Raw genomic sequence first — 21,828 nt, 5'->3', positions numbered from 1 at the left:
AGCCCAACTGCCCTACCCCAATCAATAGCTGCAGAGTGTCAGCAGACCCCCTCTCCCATCTTCCCCCCCACTGATAGTTAAAGAGCAACCCCCTCTCCAACATTAGTCCCTCCCTCACATTAGCCCCTCCCCCAATAAGCCCCACCTCCACTGGCCCCACGCTGGCACTGTCCAGTGGGCATTGCCCAGGTGTCAGTCTGGCACTGCCCGAAGGACACTCGGCCTCCCCAGGAGGCCTCAATGGCCTCCAGTTCCACGGGCAAAGCCAAATTGATTGCTCCCTGTTCGTGGGGAACATGTCTATTCCTCGCCTGCGTGAATCTTTCCTGAAGAGGTGGGGCAAGCCCTGATGATTGAGCACTGGACTTCCTAAGCAGATATAAAGTGGTATTAGAATAAATTTCCATATATTAACCTGCCTCTCGCCCATTTCCAGTGAGAGGCTGACCGCGCCGAAAATCCGGCACTTGTAAAATGACTCTGCTTGCGAAAACCGGCGCCAATTGCGTGAAAGTGCTTTACGCCTGATGTCACCACTGCATCATGCCGAAAACAGGCGCAATGTGATGGTAAAGTTGCCCCCCCCCCATCTCAGAAGGTGGGGAGGCTGTGTCATTGAATATTTTAATGACGGATTCTTGCTAGGTACAGAATCAAAGGTTATTAGGGGTAGATGGGACTGTGAAATTTAAAATATAAACAGATTCGCTGTGGCCTTATTGAGCGGTAGAAAAGACTCAAGGGACAATATGGCCTCCTCCTGCTCCTAATTCATATGTTTTATATATTCATAAATAAATAGCACAACATGGCCACATGGGTAGGCTCCTCGATTCTTTGGTTTTTTCTTGCAGCACGGGAAGCCCTAGGGCAAGAGGTAGACAGAAGGAGAAATATCCTCTGTACACAGATGACTGGGAGTCCCTTCAGGCAAACTTTGAGAAGGCAGTGGAAACAGACAATAAAGCAGATCCAATGGCAGTGGAGCCCTCACAGTATGGACCAAGCGCTGAAAGAATTTCAGTGACCTCACACAAGTGGTAAAGGTTATTGAAAGCATTTTCAAACGCCACATTGCACCAACTACACCACTAACCTCACAAATGCTCCAAGTACCATACCCATATCTCTCACAAATCATTAGTCTCCATCAATCATGACTCATGCTTAATATTCATACCTTCTCCTTACCCTTAGACACTTAATATTGCTGTAAGTTTCAAATTCCCTCTCTGCCCCTCTTGGCCTTGAGAAGGTGGTAGTGAACCACCTTCTTGATGATTGAATGGTTTGCTTGGTCATTTCAGAGAGCAGTTAAGATGATTTACAGTGAAAGACTGAGTAAGGATGGCGGATATCCTTACCTAAAGGACATTAATGAATCAAATAGGTTTTAAAACAACGATTTGGTAGTTAATTCATCATTATTACTGTTAACAGCTTTTTTATTTCAGATTTATTCATTTAACAGGAATTAAATTCCTTAGCTGCTCTGGAGGGATTATGAACTCATTTCCGAATCACCAGTATAGGCCTGTGGATTCGTAATCCAGTCGCATAACCTTATGCTACAGTTTCTTAGATTAATACTCACGCCAAAATTCATCTGATGTGGCTCATACAAAGGGCTGAATTTACATGCAAGTTCATGTAAATTGGCAATTTTACATGGCAAACGTGTTGCCCATGATGGGTGGGAGGTCACATAAGATGGGTTAGAGGCCCACTCCACAGCTTTCCTGCCAATCCCAAGCTCTCCCCTATTATCTGGGGTGAGGGTGGGGTGGGGGGGGGAGGGTGGAGGTGCCAAAATTGGCAGCCCTCCTTATTTAAATGAATAAGTATGATTCAGTTAGTCTTGTTATCAAGGCAATTGACCCTGGTAATATGCTGTCCGCAGCATAAAATGTTTGGCATGATCGGGAAGTCCAATTTTTAAACTTAAATGTTTAAAGGGCAAGAAGGAAGGTGGATTGCTCTTCAGGAACTGCCCTTGGCTGGTGGTAGGTTGATACCAATTAGCTCAAATCCCTCCCTTCCTTCTTACCCACTTCTGTCTTTAAACCTACTCCCTCCCCAACCTCACTACCTAGATTACCCAAATGCTCTTGGTCGATGACCCTGGATTTACCTGCTCTGGGGCCTTGATTTTCTTTCTCTTTTGCAGTCCTGGCAGTGACCACTGACACCTTTCTGTGGCTGCCAGTTCTGATGGAGATTGGTCGGCAGCTCTGGAGGTTGGCACAAGTCATCAGTCACAATGATGGGTGGAATTCCAACTTGGCCCTCATTAGTCTGGTCCGCAGTGCTTTATGTCTGCTGGGTGGGTCAGCATGTTGTCTCCATGCCAGCGTGGTTTCAAAGGAGAGGAATATTGACCATTTCCCCCCCCCGCCCCAAATCCCATTATTCCGCCCCATAAATGAGTGCATGCAGCACAAGTGTCATTTTGCTTACAAAATGGCACCCATAGTGCCAAGAAAATGGGAGCCAGGGAGTTGAATTTTGTGGCCTGATGTGTCTGACAATATAAAAGTAGTGAAGAGGTAGAGAGTGGAAACTAAACGTAGTGAAGACGTAGAGTGAGCGTCATCAGCATAGATAGAACAAAGAACAACACAGCACGGGAAACAGGCCCTTCGGCCCAACGAGCCCGCGCCGCCGTCCCACTGTCTCAGTGACCTATTCATGATTTTAGTCTACGCCTAATGTGCGAGGATCAGGGAGGTCCAATTTAGGGACAATTTAGTACCCAATCAATCAGCCTAAAAGCACATCTTTGGGGATGTGGGAGGAAACCGGAGCACCCGGAGGAAACCCACGCAACCACGGGGAGAACGTGCAAACTCCCACAGACACAGGCCCAAATCCATGTGTCCGCACAGTAACAGAGATAGTCTCTGAGTTGTCATGTTGCCCTCGAGATGGTCCAGTTTAAGCACACTAACGACACGAAGCAATAGGCAACTCCCGAAGCAACGTCCAAGAGCAGCCCACTACAACCTGCTGCATGCATGCCCCTTGCTGGACTTAAATGCCTGTGGAGACAAAAAAATTCATTATTAAACAGGCAAAGACTGTAACATCCCTGAGGCAAAACATAATCCCAAGCCTACAATGTTTAGTAAGGCCTACTATATCCCCCTATATGTAGCCCGCTCATGTGGCTGTCTAAGTGACTCTTAAACAACCCTAGCGTGCCTGCTTCCACCACCTTACTCGGTAGTGCATTCCACACCCCCACTACCCTTTGCGTGAAAAACTGCCCTCTAATATTTGTCTTATACCTAGCCCCCCTCACCCTAAGCCCGTGACCCCTCGTTCTATCCATTTCTAATAGCGGAAAAAGCTTACCACCATTTACTCTATCTATCCCCTTCATAATCTTATAAACCTCTATTAGATCCCCCCTCAGCCGACGTCTCTCAAGGGAAAACAGCCCAAGTTCATTCAATCTTTCCTCGTAAGACAGCCCTTCCATACCAGGCAACATCCTGGTAAATCTCCTCTGCACTCTCTCCAGGATCTCTACATCCTTCCGGTAGTACGGCGACCAGAACTGGACGCAGTACTCCAAGTGAGGCCTAACCAACGTTCTATACAACTGCAACATCAGACTCCTACTCTTATATTCTATACCTCTTCCTATGAAGGCTAACATACCATACGCTTTCCTCATCACATTCTGCACCTGCACCGACACCTTCAGGGACTTGTGCACTTGCACCCCCAGGTCTCTCTGCGTATCTATACTCCGGATAGTTCTACCTTTTATCGTATAACTCCCCTCCACATTATTCCGGCCAAAGTGCATCACCTCGCATTTCTCCGGATTAAATTCCATTTGCCATCTATCTGCCCAATCTACCAGCCTGTCTATGTCCTGTTGCATTGCCAGGCACTGCTCCTCAGTACCCGCCAATCCAACCATCTTAGTGTCATCAGCAAATTTGCTGATCACACCACCTACCCCCTCTTCCAAGTCATTAATATATACCACAAATAGAAGAGGTCCTAGTACCGAGCCCTGCGGCACACCACTGGTGACAGACCTCCAATTGGAAAAGGAGCCTTCCACTACTACCCGCTGTCTCCTCCTCCCAAGCCAGTTCTCCACCCATCTACATACCTGGCCTTGTATCCCATGAGCCTTCACCTTTTCTATCAGCCTACCATGTAGAAGCTGAACACATTTCTAGATGTTACCAAGGGACACACAATGTGACAGCCCAAAAAGTCAGACGCTACAAGCAGAAAATAATCCCTTCCTTCACAAAAATTGTCAAGTCGCCATCTCCTAGCTGGTGTGAGTGGATCATGCAACTTCACTTGATGCATAACACTGCCCTGTGGCAAATCGCCCACACATTGAACAAATGAGCTAAGTGATCAAAGTATACCCATATAATTAATGTGTGCACCATTTAGGAACAATTATTCCTAACAATCAGAATATGTACACAAAATTGGTTCAATACAGACATTTTATTGGAACAATTAACAGGTTATATACAGTCAAAGGATAGCTGAAAATAGCACAGCAAAACATATACTATGAAATTTAGTATTCGTATTTCACACAACATGCGGGCCAAAAAGCAAATAAACACATTCTCGTAATTATTCAGCGTGTCCTAGCAACAGTTTTTATACTGAGTCACCTTTTAACTTTTAAACAACAAACTAATACATCACATGGAAACATTGAAACTATGCTATCTATTATTATAAATTACTGCAAACATTTTGTGAAAAGTAATTCTTATTAAACATACTCAACATTTTAAAGTAGGGTACACTCCTTTCCAATTTTTGTAAATGTTGATCATCAACTAAAAGGCATTAGAAATTCATATTGTAAGACTTGGATTGATTTGTCAGACTGATGGAAACCAAAGTATTAATATTAATATAGTTATCATGTTTATTTATGTGACTTGCTTTGTAGTTGTCAACTTGAAGAATGATTTATTTTGGTATATAATTTTTATAGGCAAAGTATTTAAGGGTAGAATTCTAATGACAGGTCTGCACATAACCTTTTTCTAACACGACTGAAATTTTTAATGGGATATTTGGTTGCAAAATTGCATATGAAACAAAGGAAGTCTTTGACAAAACTTATACATGTAAACTTCAACAAAGCAAAATAAATAATCATAAAATATCAACCTTTTAACCAAGTGTCAGGTAGAAAATGTTACATAATAATATTGTATGCCTATTAAAATATTCTGGATTACGCAAATAGGAAAAAAAAATAATAAACCTGAAATTTTTAAGTTTCAAGTACATTAACAGGCATCATAAAAACAGACCTCAATGAGACTCAAACTACAGTGTATCTCTGCTGTCACTTTAATCTTCAACAATCATTGCCCACTACGTTTCTGCACAAAATATAAATCAGCCAAACCTTTATTTTATGACCAACAAGTTAGTGTGTGCTTTGCAATTTTTGGATGTTAACTGCCTCTTCCTTCATGAACCAGATAGTGTACAGTTAAAATAAGATTTAGTGATTAGCCTTCACTGCTGACAACATCTCCCTGTAAAGCTGGTTCACATTGTCAGCAGATTAATGCTTCATAGGGAGAGCTAATATCTTTATGATTATAGTTTTGTATTTATTAAAAAAAACATACTTCTCTCCGTTAAACAACTCTAAACAAAACCATACAAATGTTCACAAACAATTTCACTTTTAACACTATGTAGCAAATACTATCAAATATTCACTGATGGATATCTGTCAGTAAGGAAATACTCAATGGTAATCTAGCATGTTATTGACATTTAAGCCACAATCCAAGTAATGACTTCATTTTTTTTACTGAGTTGTTACATCTAGTTTTCAAGTGAAAAAGTGAATGAGTAGATCTACTCCAGTTGCTGTAGTCCAAAGATGTGCAGGTTAGCTGAATTGGCCATGCCAAATTGCCCTTTTGTGTCAGGGGGATTAGCAAGGTAAATATGTGGGGTTACAGGGGATAGGACCTGGATGAGACTATTGTTGGCGTAGGCTCAATGGCCTCCTTCTGCACTGAAGGGATTCTATTATATGATATTATGATGCTTGAAACGACATTAACAAATGTTTCTTTACTTGTCTCATTACCATTGCACTTCGCCTTGCATTGATAACAGTTTAATTACGTGGGGCAGAATTTTACCTTCCCTATCAGGGATGGGGGTGGGTGGGGTGAGCAATTGGCCATCCCTTCTTGTCCCAACCTTGCCACAATTGACTGTACACCTTTGCCCCAATTGAGATCCATAAGTGGCGAATTAAAGACCACTTAATGGCCGTATCCACCCAGCCTCAAGTTTAAGGCTGGCAGGAGTTCAGGGCAGGGGAGAAGTCCAGAAAATGATCCTGCTCAGGCTATGGGGAAAGGTCGGAATCTCCATCATTGGCCTCCTTTCAATATCGGGCACATCCCACAAGGTCTGTCCTCTGCAGGTGCTTCCTCTCTCCAGTTCTCCCTGCCCCACCCCCAGGCCTTCTGCACAACCTCCCCCCCCTCACTTCCCCTTCCCACCACCCAAGAGATCCTCACACTTACGTGGTTTTGGACTTCCAGAACTTAGAAACTGGGGACTGCTGGTAGTTCCCGTCCTGTCCACTGTAGCTTGACGTGCTGCTGGGTCTAGAAAGATGATTGTTTGGCAGTTCTCTTAGGTGGGACTTACTCTTAAGTGAGGAGTGGAAGTCCCAACTCCAGCCAGTTAACACTCTTCGGAGCATTAAATGGCTGTGGGGAACCCAGCAGAGTTGCATTCCTTACTGACTCTTCAGGGAGGGAAACAGTGGCATCCCAAAAGTACTGATGTAAATCTCCCCTGCCTTCCACCTTATCATAGCCCTTGCTTTTGTTCTTTCCTCACATATCACCTTTCCTTGCCTCTTTGCTTATTTGAAAACTGCTATGTCCCTAATGTTTTCAAGTTCAGAGGCCATTCACCTCTAATGTTAATTGTGTCTTTTTGCCTACAGATGCTGCCTGACCTACTGAATTTTTCCAGAAAATATTTCCAATTTTTTGGTTTGTATTTCTCATTCTATTATTTATATCATTACAGTATAGTATGTTTCACAGCTCTTGTGCAGTTATCTGAAGAATACCTTCCCTTCAGGTCACCATGTTTGGTATTGTTTTTGGGAAGTAGGAGCCAGAAGTCATGCATTATTTTAGTCATGTTGATTTCTGATTATGTGTCATTGCAGTGCTTTAGTCAATGAACAAAAAAGGTTTGCCAAACTTCCATATATGAAGGCAGTGCCATTTCAACAGCAGCGCTTATGAGGTATGCTGTAGAATAAAAATAGTTTTACTTGATTTACATGCATTATCAAAATGGGGCCACAAATGACTTTTGAAACAGCCCAAGTCAATTGACCATTGGAAAGTTGTAGGTTGTAACTTACTGTTTGAAATGTAACTTGGTAACATACACACAACAAAACATTATTTCATAGAAATAAATCAGAGAGAACTCTATTCTGTTCAAAATCATATTTTAAGAGTGGTATATCTTACATGAAATAGTCAATGCATAATAAACTTCAGTTTTACCGAATAGATATGTACCTGAATGAATGTGCAGAGAATGTTGATTTTTGTGCGACTGATTTTATTTGAGCTATAATATTTCTGCATTGCAATGTATCATTTAAACATTGACTTATCAGTTTTAGCTAGTGAACTGATACATAAGCGTTAACATGAGCGTTTGTGCAAATGTGATTGTTTTGCCATAAAGTTTCATTTTGTTTTATGAATACTTTGACAATTTCTCTTTGCTTGATGAGAGTTTAATTAAATATTCAGCCTGCACATGTTTTGGGTTATCTTTTACGTTCTGTGGCCGTTATGTTGAATTCACACAATGGAGTCCATGTAAATTAAAATCTATAAATGCACCAACCTCTTTTAAAGAGGATAAAATATACATGAAAATAAAAATAATTAGACAAGTCTTGCCTTTGAAAGTTGTGTTTGTTACCATTCAGACATTATATGGATGATTATTATTTAATACATAAAAACTACTGATGTACAGGAATTAAAAAAGCTAACTACAGATATGAACAGTAAGAAATTTCACAACTCCAGGTTATAATCCAACAGGTTTATTTGAAATCCTGAGCTTTCTGAGTGCTGCTCCTTCATCAGGTGAGTGGAGAGGTAGGTTTCACAAACATGGCATATACAAAGGCACAATTGCAAGATAATGGTTGGGAATGCAGGTCTTTAGAGGTAATCAAGTCTTTACAGGTGCAGACAATGTGAGAGGAGAGAGGGATAATCACAGGTTAAAGAGATGTGAATTGTCTCAAGCCAAGACAGTTAGTAAGATTTTGGAAGCCCAGGCCAAATGGTGGGAGTTACATGTAGTGTGACATGAGCCCAAGATCCTGGTTGAGTGTGGAAGTGTTTCTGAAACCTTACTCTCGACTCACCTGATGAAGGAGCAGTACTCCGAAGGCTCATGATTCCAAATAAACCTGTTGGACTTTAACCTGGCGTTGTGAGGCTTCTTATTGTGCCCATCTCAGATAAACGCTAGCATCTCCACATCACAGGTATGTGGATATTTGGATCACACATTTGTAAATTAGATAAATTCAGGGTTATGGAATGCAACAGTGATACACTGATAAAAAGTAAAATGTACATTGGTAGCAGTATCTTGTATATAAGTAATACAAAGACCTGGGTGAAATTGTACCATTGACCTGTACCAGGCAAGCCATTCCCTTGCCTGTTGCCAGTGTGCAAATTTTATGATCGAATAAACTTTCTCTTTAAAAAAAATTTCCGTTAACAGCTTTTTCTTCTATTATTAATTTAATAAAAGTTTCACAGCACACTGGCTATACCGACACCACAGGACTGCAGGGTTCAAAAAGGCAGCTCATCATCACTTTCTCAAAGGCCATTAGGGATGGGCAATAAATGCCGGCCTAGCCAGCAAAACCCACATCCCGTAAATGGACTAAAAAAAAGGTAAACGCGTCTGAATGAAAATTCAATGTATTTTACTGATCTAGCAAGTAATTAGAATGTGCTCAATTTGAAAGTGATATTATACATTTGGGGAAGAATTGTTTAGTTTCAGAGAGCATTTGGATATGTCTGTGTGCATGGCCGAGAGGCCAATATTCTCATACTCTTCCTGGGTAGATTGGTATTTGCAGTGAATTAGCATGTTTAAGTCCTTCTGGAAATTCTTATTAAGAAATCCATAGAAAATTGGATTAATGCAGGTTGATATCATTGCTGTCAGATGACATAGTGTAAATACAAGATTATAGTGGCAGTTCATTAGAACTTCATGATTCCAGTCAAAGACAACATTGAAGATGTTCAGCGGCAGCCAGCAGACTGTAAATGCCACTACAATTGAGACCAGCATCATGTTTATTCTTTTGCTTTCATTTACTCGGCTCTCATTTTCTCTCATTTTATCTACCATACCATTTCTTTTCTTTAGGCAAATAAAGATTTTCAGATAGCAAACAAATATGAAGCAGAGTGGGGCAAAGTACTGAACCACAAGGAGACACGTTGTAAAGACAAGTCTATCTATTTCTGATGGCCAGATCTCAATGCAGACAAATTTGTCTTTGTAGAATTCTGAGTGTGAAGAGACATTTCTGAAAGGATCGTCTGTAAGCAGATGGAATGTGATGAAAGGAAAGGAGATTATCAAAGATATGAACCAGATCAACACAATCCCCCAACAGGCATGGGAGACAGCAGGTTTCCAGCCTCGTGGATTTACAATTAACTGATGCCTTTCAATAGCAATCAACACCAAGGAAAATATCGACACCGTAACAGATACACACTGGATAAATGAGTTTGCTTTGCACATGACATCTCCAAATACCCAGTAATCCATCAGTGTGTACACAACAGTGAAAGGAATGCACATGATACAGATAAGAACATCAGATACAGAAAGATTTGCAATCAAGATGTTAGTGACATTATGATTTTCTTTCTGCCTTTTAATGATAAATATGAGGCAGAGGTTCCCAAAAAGTCCGACTATAGTCACTACACTATATGCAAGAATCAACAGGAACATCACAGGCGAAGAAGCTTGACATGAGTCAAAATCTGCAAATCGAGGCCTAGTGCCATTAGGGATGACTTCAGAAATATTCATTGTGTGATTGTACATTGATTCTTCTATTTTACCTGCTGTCATCATTCAATCTATTTACAAATATCTTCACATAAATTTTGAGATGAAGTATTTTTTTGCATCTCTAATACTTGCACAAAATAATGATTTTCACTTGTAGGTATCCAAGCTGGCTCTTCTGGTTCCTATGAATTTATCCTGCAAACACAAAAAGCAAACCAAGATTAATTCACCATGCTTGTGATGGATTTTTACTGACATATACTCAATTTTACTGGCATTCATTTCTTTTTGAAACTGGAAGCCTTTTGCAATTCAATCCTGTCATTGTGGTCTACGGAAATGCATTTTGAGACACTGAAGAGTCAAAGCAGCTGGCTGACTGTTTAGATGGAATGACACAACATTCCATTTATGACGTGATTTGCATTGCAGATTTTGTAAACAATTGAAAAATAAGTTGATTGAATGTTTTTCATGAAGATGGTGGTCCCTGGGTGACGAAAACTATTTAAAGTGTCCTTCTCAAACCTCAAGATATTAATTTTCTGTCAAATACCAATTAGTACTTTATGGGCACTGACTTAAGATTACATTAACATGCTCTGGAATTCTCCGGTCTTGCACGCCCCTCTACTGCTCCCAGCAAGAACGGAGAATTCAGCTCTCAGCCAAATCTCCATTTACAGCAGCGGGACTGGACATGTCCAGCCATGGGCGAGGTCAGAGAATCTGGCTGAAGATCTCACCTCATGAATGCATTTGCCAAACATTTTGGTTACAGATACAAATAATAAAAATCACAGTGAAATGGAATCATTGGCGTGACCATGGTGACATGTCATTGTGAGGTTCACCCATGCAAACAATCCATATTGTTCATGTCTCATTTGACACTCATTGCATTGCAAACAATGGAATTATAAAGTTTGTGGGGACAAAGCAGAAAGCTTCATAATGGAATAAACTGTGATTCTTTTTCTCTCTATGTGTATACCTGTAATATGTACAGATATATTTCTCATGTCACATTAATTACTCATCTGCACCCTACACCTCATACAATTTGGGCGGCATTGTGGCACTGCTGCCTCACAGTGCCAGGAACCTGGGTTGAATTCTGGCCTCGGGTGACTGCCTGCATGGAGTTCCCTTTGTGTTGCATGGGTTTCCTCCGGGTACTCTGATTTCCTCCCACAGTCCAAAGATGTGTGGGTTAGGCTGATTGACCATGCTAAATTGCCCCTTTGAGTAAGCGGGATTAGGAGGGTAAATATATGGGGTTATGGGGATAGGATCTGGGTGGATTGTTGCCAGTGCAGACTCAATCGCCAAATGGCTTCCTTCTGCACTTAGGCTCTGTGATTTTCTGATTCAACGTGTTATTCTGTGTGCTATTGTTTCTTGAGAGACACCAGCTGATTAACATAAAGCACAACACTCAGCCTATAGTTTTTTACGATAACGCTAGATAGTAATTGATCAGGTATGTAAGCGTCATGTGTACACTTGCAATTAGACTTCAAGAATACAACCTTCGCGTGTGGCTAAAAGAACCAACAGCTGTCATGGTTGCATGTAAAATCTAAATAGGTAAACTTACTCACACCATTATGACTGATTCATTTCAAGAGTACAGTTTCAATAAAACTGATACTAGAGTTGCTGAAAATTGAATAGCAAGCTAACGTTTGCATTAATGCTGCTCAGATTTCATATGTAGAGGTGACGGTAGGATACAAAGTTAGAAAATGCACAAGCACATGAGCAAACAATCACAGCTGCCTATTAGTCATTAATGAGGTGAGTGTGTCCACAGAAATGGTGCAAACTATGCGTCAACACAGGCACCAGGAAATTTCAAATGATCATTGACCAGAGGTCAAAGGTCAAGTTTAGGTATTCTGGTTGGGCTGTTGCCATTGGTGTCGCCTGTTCTTGCAAGTCCCATTTCTCACCTCTTTCACGTTCTGTCTGGAGTTCGCTTCTGCTTGTTGAATCTCCTGGGAAGGCAGCAGCTTGTGGCTGTTCAACTGTATTCTCCACCAAGTACTCATAAAATGGGTTGCCAGTATTTAAAGAAAGAATCATGCCGCCCATCTCTTCCCCAAGTCAGACTGAGTATTCAAGGGTACCTTCATCTGGCTGAAAATCAATATTTGGGAAGAGGGTGATTGAACGTACAAATCAACTCACCCCAGTCATTTTATCCATTTCAACCGAGGTACTCATCAATTATATCAGCCAGAAACACATAAGGAAAAGTAAAGGTTGTTGTAATTTTGCTTATTTGCTTTCTATGGTTAAAAGATTTGTCTGTGCTGATGCAATTGGAGGAGATCCATCCCCAAGAGACATAGATGGGGATTTTACTGCCCTCCCACCTCCCCCCCCACCACCCCCTCCCACCAGGCGTGTTCTTGGTGGGGGAAGGTGCATTAAATAGAATAGCTGACTGGAGCAGAAAGACATTGCTCACCCTCCCTCCCCCCCAACCCCTTATAATACTTAAGGAAGTGGCTCTAGAAGTAGTGAATGCATCGGTGGTCATCTTCCAGGGTTCTTTAGACTCTGGAACAGTTCCTAAAGATTCGAGTGGTGCTAATGTAACCCCACTATTTAAAAAGGGAAGTAGAGAAAAAATAGGGAATTATAGACCAGTCAGCTTGATGTTGTTGGTGGGGAAAATTCTACAATGCTTTATAAAAGATTTAATGACAGAGCACTTGGAAAACAGTGGCAGGATTGAACAGAGTCAGCATGGATTTATAAAAGGGAAATCATGCTTCTTGACAAATTTATTGGAATTCTTTGAGGATGTAACTAGTCAAGTTGATGAGGGGGAGCCAGTGGATGTAGTTTATTTGGACTTTCAGAAAGCTTTTGACAAGTTCTACAAAAGAGATTAGAGTATAAACTTAAAGTGCATGGGATTGTGGATGGTGCATTGAGATGGATGGAAAACTTGTTGGCAGTGGAGGAAACAGAGAGTAGGAATAAACAAGTCTTTTCCAAGTGGCAGATAATGACAAGTGAGGTACCACAGAAATCGATGCCAGGCTGGAATTGAACCCTGGTCCCTGTAAAGCAGCAATGTTAGCCCTCCGTACCACTGCGCCACCCAAATTGAGCCAATTGTGAAAATCTTTCCCGGCAACCCAAAATAGTTTTGTGCAGATTAGTGCACAGCTGTCTGGTTCACCATGTGCCTTTGCTAAGTTGCTTCACCTTGTCTCATTCATGGCTGTTTGCAACCACATTCCACTTTGAGGAACCACCTGTTCTAATCAGCAAGGAAACTAGTGTCAGATAGGCAGCTCCAAGAGCTAGCAGGAGCAGGCCATCAGGCCTCCATCCCCAAGCCTGCCCCACCATTCAATATGGTAATGGCTGATCTATGCCGGTCTCAACTCCTTTTCAATGCCATTTCCCCATGGTCTTCTACTCCTCGATCTATCAAGTATTTATCCATCTATACTTTAAATATTTCCAATGATCCATCCTCCACCAGCCTTTGGGCAGAGAATTTCAGAGATTCACCACCCTCCGTGAGAAGACATTTCTTTGCCTCTCAGTTTTAAATCATCAGCTCTTTATCTTGCAGTTATGTCCCTCCTTCAAGACATCTCCCCCGAGTGAAAACATTTCAACATCTGCCCTGTCAACATCTGACCCTCAGGATCTTACATGTTTGAATAAGATCAACCCTCACTCTTCTACACTCAAACGAATACAGACCCAGACTATTTAGTCTCTCAGTACCTCTAATTGGACAGTACGCTCACCTCCTGGTCAATTAGGCCATGTGCTTTTCAAGATTGGTCACAAGTGCGATGCAGCTCGGGTGTGAAGTCATGCATTGAAAATATGGCCCATCAGAACATATTTTTTAATATGGCCTATATTTTTTACCTGGAGCAACTACCTATCTTACCAAAATTTTGTCTTCATATTCAATGACTCGTTCTTACCAGAAACATGAGGCTTTCACAAAAGTGATTATTTGGAAACAATCTTTCAGTCTCTGAATTCTATTGTTGCTGAAATAGAATGGGTTCATATATAAAGATTTATCATTTTCACTGACACTGCCTAATGTTAACAGCAACTGAGTGGGGAAAAATAATTTGAGGACAGTTAAGCACATTTGTATAAATGTTCAATACAAAATGTGGCAAACAGAGAGCAGTGAAAGGGGAGGGAATGGGGAAATCAGACAGATCCATCTGTTATCACCCGTAATACCATCCGATCATAGCCAAGTGCAGGGATACCAATGACACAATTCTGTTTCAGTTCTCATCTTCATGTCAAACAATACCATTATCATTGATCCTAAGCAATGAACAGTCAAGGATTTAATTGATGTGCTATGCTGCTGAAACTTTCCCTGCTCATACTTGTGGTTCAGCTTTTCAGAACACAGTAGTAACCTTTCTACTAGATTGCATTCATAATCATGTTTTTGTATAGATACTTTTATCAGTATTTAGACCATTCCATCTTAGCCTCAATTTGAATCAGGCTGTTGTTTGGGATCTTATTGTGTTTTCACCGCACTCATGATCACTGTGAACATTTAATGTTTATTTTGTTATTGCAATTTTTATAAAAACTATAGGTCCAAAATTCCTTGTGATTGTATTTGTCCCTGCACTGGCAATTTACTTAGCTGACTGAAACTCACAAGTGGGACTCAGAACTGCCCATCTAACAAGGTGTATTAATCACCCTTCTTCAAGCTTTTGAGGGGTCGTAATGTGATGGATTATCCGGTGACACAGTGATTAGCACTGCTGTAGAGCAAGGCGCCAGGGACCTGGGTTCGATTCTCGGCCTGGGTCACTGTCTGTGTGGAGTTTGCACATTCTTCCTATGTGTGCATGGGCTTCCTTCGGGTGCTCCTGTTCCCTCCCACAGTCCGGAAGACTTGCTGGTTTGGTGCATTGGCCAAGCTAAATTCTCCCTCAGGTGTACCTGACCGGGCACTGGAGTGTGGCGACTAGGGGATTTTCACAATAACTTCATCGCAGTCTGAATGGAAGCCTACTTGTGACTAATCCCATCCTGGTCCGGATGGGATTTACCCCAGGATTCTCTGGGAGGCAAGAGAAGTGATTGCAGAGCCTCTGGCTCTGATCTTCAGGTCGTCGTTGGCCTCTGGTATAGTACCGGAAGATTGGAGGTTAGCGAATGTTGTCCCATTGTTTAAGAAGGGGAACAGAGACTTCCCTGGGAATTATAGACCGGTGAGTCTCACTTCTGTTGTGGGCAAGGTTTTAGAAAAAATTATTAGGGATAGGATTTATAGTTATTTGGAGAGTAATGAATTGATTGGAGATAGTCAGCATGGTTTTGTGGTGGGTAGGTCGTGCCTTACTAACCTTATTGAGTTTTTTGAGAAAGTGACCAAAGAGGTGGATGGGGGTAAGGCAGTGGACATGGTGTATATGGATTTTAGTAAGGCGTTTGATAAGGTTCACCATGGTAGGCTTCTGCAGAAAATGCAGATGTAAGGGGTTGGGGGTGATCTAGGGAATTGGATCAGGAATTGGCTAGCGGATAGGAGACAGAGGGTGGTGGTTGATGGTAAATATTCATCATGGAGTTCGGTTACGAGTGGTGTGCCTCAGGGATCTGTTTTGGGGCCACTGCTGTTTGTAATTTTTATTAATGATCTGGATGAGGGTATAGTTGGGTGGATTAGTAAATTTGCTGATGACACCAAAGTCGGAGGTGTGGTAGATAGTGAGGAAGGGTGTCATAGTTTGCAGGAAGACTTAGACAGGTTGCAGAGCTGGGCCGAGAGGTGGCGGATGGAGTTTAATGCGGAGAAGTGTGAGGTAATTCACTTTAGTAGGAATAACAGATGTGTTGAGTATAGGGCTAACGGGAGGACTTTGAATAGTGTGGATGAGCAGAGGGATCTAGGTGTATGTGTACATAGATCCCTGAAAGTTGGGAATCAAGTAGATAAGGTTGTTAAGAAGGCATACGGTGTCTTGGCGTTTATTGGTAGGGGGATTGAATTTAGGAGTCGCAGCGTTATGTTGCAACTGTACACAACTCTGGTGCGGCCGCACTTGGAGTACTGTGTGCAGTTCTGGTCCCCACATTACAGGAAGGATGTGGAGGCTTTGGAGAGGGTGCAGAGGAGGTTTACCAGGATGTTGCCTGGTATGGAGGGGAGGTCCTATGAGGAGACGCTGAGGGATTTGGGGTTGTTTTCGCTGGAAAGAAGGCGGCTAAGAGGGGATCTTATTGAAACATATAAGATAATTAGAGGTTTAGATAGGGTGGATAGTGATAGCCTTTTTCCTCTGATGGAGAAATCTAGCACGAGGGGGCATGGCTTTAAATTAAGGGGAGGTAGTTATAGGACGGATGTCAGGGGTAGGTTCTTTACCCAGAGGGTGGTGAGGGATTGGAATGCCCTGCTTGCTGCAGTTGTAAATGCGCCTAGTTTGGGGGCGTTTAAGAGATCCGTGGATAGGTTTATGGACGAGAAGGGATTGGTTTAGGTTAGTGGGTCATTGTTTTGTAACTGGTCGGCGCAACATCGTGGGCCGAAGGGCCTGTTCTGCGCTGTAATGTTCTATGTTCTATGTTAATAAATAAACTATTAAACAAATAATATAGTTGAGGGGGAGGGGGGAATAGAGGAGATGGAGCAGAATAGAAAGTCTGGGATAGGTGGGAAATAAGGAGAGATTGACAAAAGATGTTATGGGTACAAGACAATAGAAGCGTTAATAGTAGCATTAAAGTAGATGCTGATATGGCATAAAGGTACGATTGCAGAATGTGTTAATAAGAGAACAAAGGTCAGTACTTAGTAAAAACAAAACTAAAGAACAAGTACTGGGAGGGATAAATAGCACTAGTGTAGTGAATAGTAGCGAATAGGTGAAGTCAGAGTAAGGGGGAGTGCAATGATATTTAAATCAGGCTTACTGTACATATATATGAATGCATGAAGTAAATAAGGACGGGGAGTTACAGGTGCAGAATGCAGTGTGGAAATATGATGTTGTGATGATAACAGCGACCTGGCTCGAAGGGCAGGACTGGATATTAAATATTCCTGGACACACGGGGCTCAGAAAAGATAGGAAAGGGTGGAAGCATTGGTTAAGAAGAGCATTGTGCTGGGGAAAGAATGTCCCTGAGGGATCAAGGACAGAATCAATTTGTCTAAAGCTAAGGAACAAAAAAGGTGCAATTTCATTGTTCTTTGTTCTTTCATTAGAAGTCAGATACAGCCAACTTGCTGTGTATTTCCAGAATTTTCTGCCTATATTTCAGATTTACACTGTGTAAATATATAGTTAGTAACAGACAAAGGCACGGAAAGAAAGTTATATGGACCATGAAATACTGGAACCATGGAAATGTTCTGTCAAAAAAGTGAAAAAGTCAAGGATAAAAAATGGATGTTTTTCTGAAATTCAATATTCTGAAATTCCTGACTGATATTCTTACAATGTCAATGGAAGATGAGAAGCAGTACATGAAAAGTGAGGCAACATTTGATGGGGATATGCCTTACAAGATACCGCATCACTTCTGCCCCCACACTTTGGGCCGTGCAATCCAGGTGAAGGTCTCAGACATAGGGCTGGATTCTCTGATCTCGCTCACAGCTGAGATTCTCCCATCCCGCTGCAGTGAATGAAGATTTGGCTGAATGCCAAATTCTCTGTCCTCGCTGACAGTGGCGGCATGAAGTGAATGGCCACAGATGTACGGCCATAAGCTCTGTGTCAGAAGAGTCCATGACAGTATTAGTAGGAGGACCTTTGTCTTGTGAAGACAAAGTCATATCTTCAAGCTGAGGGAATCCTTCAATGTATTATGGGGCATCACAGCACCACAAATGGGACAGATTCTGTACATTCAAAACTGAGCCATCCATAAAGTGCTATGGGCCATCAATAGCGCTGAATTGTGCACAACTACAATTTGCAACCTAATGGCTTGGCATACCTTTCACTCAACCATTACCATCAAATCAAAGAATGAACCCTAGTTCAAGGAGGATCATGGGAGGGCACGCCAGGAGCAGCACCAGGTATACCTAAGTAGGAAGCTGGTGAAGCTGTTAAACAGAGGAAACAATGTTAAGCAATCCCACAACCAACAGATCAAATTCCTGTCCTCAAAAAGCAGGACAAATCCAATCCAGCTATTTTCTGCTTCATCAGTCTAATTACTTGCCATCACTTTGCTAATGATTGAGTCATTGACAGGACTATCAATGGTACCTACAAAGTAATCATCTGTTCATCGATGCTCGTTTTCAGTTGAGTAGGGGACACTCAGCTCCAGGCCTCATTACAGCCTGTTCCAAATATAGACAGAAGAACTGACTTCCAGAGGCAGGGGATAGTGACTGCTCTTGACATCAAGCCAACCTTTGACCAAGCATAAAGGCAAGGGACCATGGCAAAATTGAAGTCAATAGAAATGAGGGGAAAATCTCTCCACTGGTTGGACTTCTAATACATTGGAAGATGGTTATGACCCTTACAAGCCAATCATCTCAGCCCCAAGAACTCACTGCAAGAGTTCCTCAGGGTGGAATCCAAGGTCCACCTATCTTCATCACTGACCTTTCCTCCATCATAAGATCAGAATAGGAATGTTGACTGATGATTCCATGACTTCACAAATACTGAAGCAGTCTCAATCCATATGCAACAAGAGATGTACAGTATTCAGGTTTGGACAAATAGGGGATGACATTCATGTCATGCAATTACCAAGCAACGATCATCTCCAACAAGAGAGAAATTAACCATCTTCCCATTTGGAACTCCCAGGAGGACACTGGAAGTGCTTTGGGGGTGCCCTCAAAGCATCTGTGAAGAAGTCTTACATATCCACTTATTCATGGGAGACCCTGACATGTGACTAGAGAAGGTTCATTTGGGAAGGAACTGAATCCATCAAGAGGCTTTATCAAGAATGTGCAGAGGTGAACTCCACTTTCCTGTGTGTTCCCCTCTAATCCTTGAATGCCTTGTCTATTAAAAATCTTTCAAACTCAGCAAAAATGCATTCAATGACCCAACTTCCACTACATTCTGGGGGAACAAAATCCACAGATGAACAACCCTGTGAGAAAAAAATAACTTCTCCACATCTCTATCTTTAAAGAGACCTCTTATTCTGAAATTATGTCCTCCCAGTTCTAGTCTCACCCACAAGAGGAAACATTCTCCTGATATCCACTCTATCTAAAGTCCTCTCAGGATATATTTCAATAAGATCACCTCTCATTCTTCTAAAATCAAATCAGTATCAATACAACATGATAAGCCTTTCATCCAAGGAATGAGACAAGTAAACCTCCTCTGAACTGCTTCTAACGTAATTCAGTCATTTCTCAAACAAGGAGACCAAAACTGTACACAGTGTTCCATTTAATTTATGTTGTGGACTGATTTCTTGGAACTCAAAAGCAGTCCTTTGCCATCCAAAATTCTGTTCACAATTGCCGACTCCTTCGTCATCATAGCCAGATTCAGGCAAGGTTGTCTCTTGTAAAATAGTTTTGCGGCCCAGCTGCAATTGGCTAGGTATCCTCAATATTGCTTCTGGAAGGGCTAGCTGGCTGTTTGGTAGATCACGTTTCCACCAGGGAGTTAAAATCAACCCAATGATTTACAGCAGGGTCAATGCTAACTTTACTTGTGGGATAGAATTGTAAACTCCAGTGAGCAACATCACATTAGATTTCTAAAAGCCAATTTATTTACCTCTGCTGTTAAAACAGAGCAGAAGAATTTCACAAAAGCACATTAAGCATTTCTGTAATCAGGTTATGAAGCATGGTTTTCAGAACATTATTAGAATTCTAATTAAAACAGAGTATCGGAAGTACTCAGCAGGTTAGACAGACATTACTTACAGTGCATTCCCAGCCTTTTCTGTTTTTACTTCTGATTTCCTGCATTTGCATTTTCTTTTTAAATACTTACTGGAGACCTTTTAATTACTGTCCTTTGAAACTGCGCTTTGAGTATTTGAAATGTAATGAAAATACATTATTTAGAGTATTGTTTGGGTTAATGCTGGTCCTATTGGCTTCTCCTCAGCTTCAAAATGCAAGTAATTAACCATTGTCCACAAAGGACTTTCGTCATAGCAATTATGGTAGAAAACCTCCCATGTTTGTCCCTGTACTCACAATAACGTGGAAACCAGGGCCAGGCAGCAGAAGGTGTCAATAATACAGCCACAGTTCTTTACACTGGCTCTGTTCCAAGAAACCAGCTCTACTGCTGGGACATGCGCTATTCAGTGCAATTTGACATTTTCACACATTAGTTGGGATTGCATTATGTCTGCAAATAATTACAACCAATATCAGATTCTACTCCCTTAAGGTTAAAATCATTATTAGTGTATTATTGCCATGAATACAAAGAAAAATAAGTGTTCTCATCTTCTGACTCTTTCATCTGCTCCCAGAGCTCGGCGAAACCTTGTCAAATTTTGTACAAGATTTCTCGTCACCCAAGGACAAGGTGGAGTGTACAATTTAGCAATTTTAGATTATTTTACTTTACAATGCAAGACAGTATGCCTTTAATTACTATAATTTTCCTTGTGTTGTACTTGTTTCTTCTTGACCTTCAACCACTTTGTATTTGGTTATGTTCAACCTGCTTTATGGCTTATCGTAATTCTAGGTTGACAGCAAAATGAACCAAGTTATATTTGTTAACGTTTAACATTATTTCAAGTCATGTAACTACAACCAGTGTGCAGCATAAGTGAGACAGAGATTTACAAATAGATCTGTTCCTGTTTTCTTTGATAAAATAAGCTAATGTTAAGTTCAGAATGTATATCAGGGTGGCCTGGATTTTAACTGCTCGTAGATTTCCAGTAGGAAACCATGCTGACAGTTTAATTTTCCACCCACCTGCCTGTCCATCCACCCACCCACAACAGAATGAGATCCAGCTGGTTTTAAGAGCCAGGGTTTAATTTAGTTGCCAACAGATGACATCAACCTGTTCTGGGCAGCAAGCAGCAGAAAATTCCACTAGCACTAGGTAGGCAGTTGGTTCGTCTGTTTCAGGAAACTAAAAATACTTACCTGCTTGGACTTCTTCCAGTCCCAATCCGCTTCCCTGCTGTATTCACCTGACAAGAAAACCAGTGCAGCTTCTCACTCAGGCTGTCCAGTTAAAATTGCAGTTGGGTGCCAATGACATCATTAGGACCAAATTTGCAAATGTGAAAACAAGATCCAACTGCTTAGGATAGGAAAACATTCTACCTGTCCAACAGAGAAGGTTAAAATCAGGTTTCTGGTTTAACCTGGGAAATTTTAACTGTCCATCCACCTCTTTTCTGTGAGACATGTAGGGTTAGGACCCTCTGCTTGAGGACTCCAATTGTTTGCTTGATAATGGTTCGTAACAAGCCATGAATATGACTATAGTTTTGAACAGACAGCAAGCATGAGTTCCTGAAAGGAGTTATCACCAAAGTCTGCTGAAGTTAAGCCATGTTCCTGAGTTACCATCCTTGCTGTGCAAGGACGGAGGCAAGGAAATGAAGAATTGGCACAAGAGAAGAGCGTAATGACAGTTGTTAGGAAAGTGGGCAAAAACCTGTACAAAGCATTGCCAGTGATGGCATGGCCCCTTGAGA

General features: G+C 41.6%; 1 protein-coding gene across 1 annotated transcript; it reads right to left on the bottom strand.

Moving 5' to 3' along the window:
- Positions 1–9,090: 9,090 nt before the first annotated feature.
- On the bottom strand, positions 9,091–10,224 carry LOC145351484 (neuropeptide Y receptor type 6-like). Its single transcript, XM_080201080.1, has one exon. The coding sequence runs from the start codon at positions 10,222–10,224 to the stop codon at positions 9,091–9,093; it is 1,134 nt and encodes a 377-aa protein (XP_080057206.1).
- Positions 10,225–21,828: the final 11,604 nt, after the last annotated feature.

The sequence above is a fragment of the Carcharhinus amblyrhynchos genome, chromosome 13 (assembly GCF_965287045.1).
Source record: "Carcharhinus amblyrhynchos chromosome 13, sCarAmb.v2.hapA, whole genome shotgun sequence".
NCBI classification, from domain to species: Eukaryota; Metazoa; Chordata; class Chondrichthyes; order Carcharhiniformes; family Carcharhinidae; genus Carcharhinus; species Carcharhinus amblyrhynchos.
The sequence above is the reverse complement of the archived record's forward strand: the minus strand, read 5'-3'. Positions and strand labels throughout refer to the sequence as shown.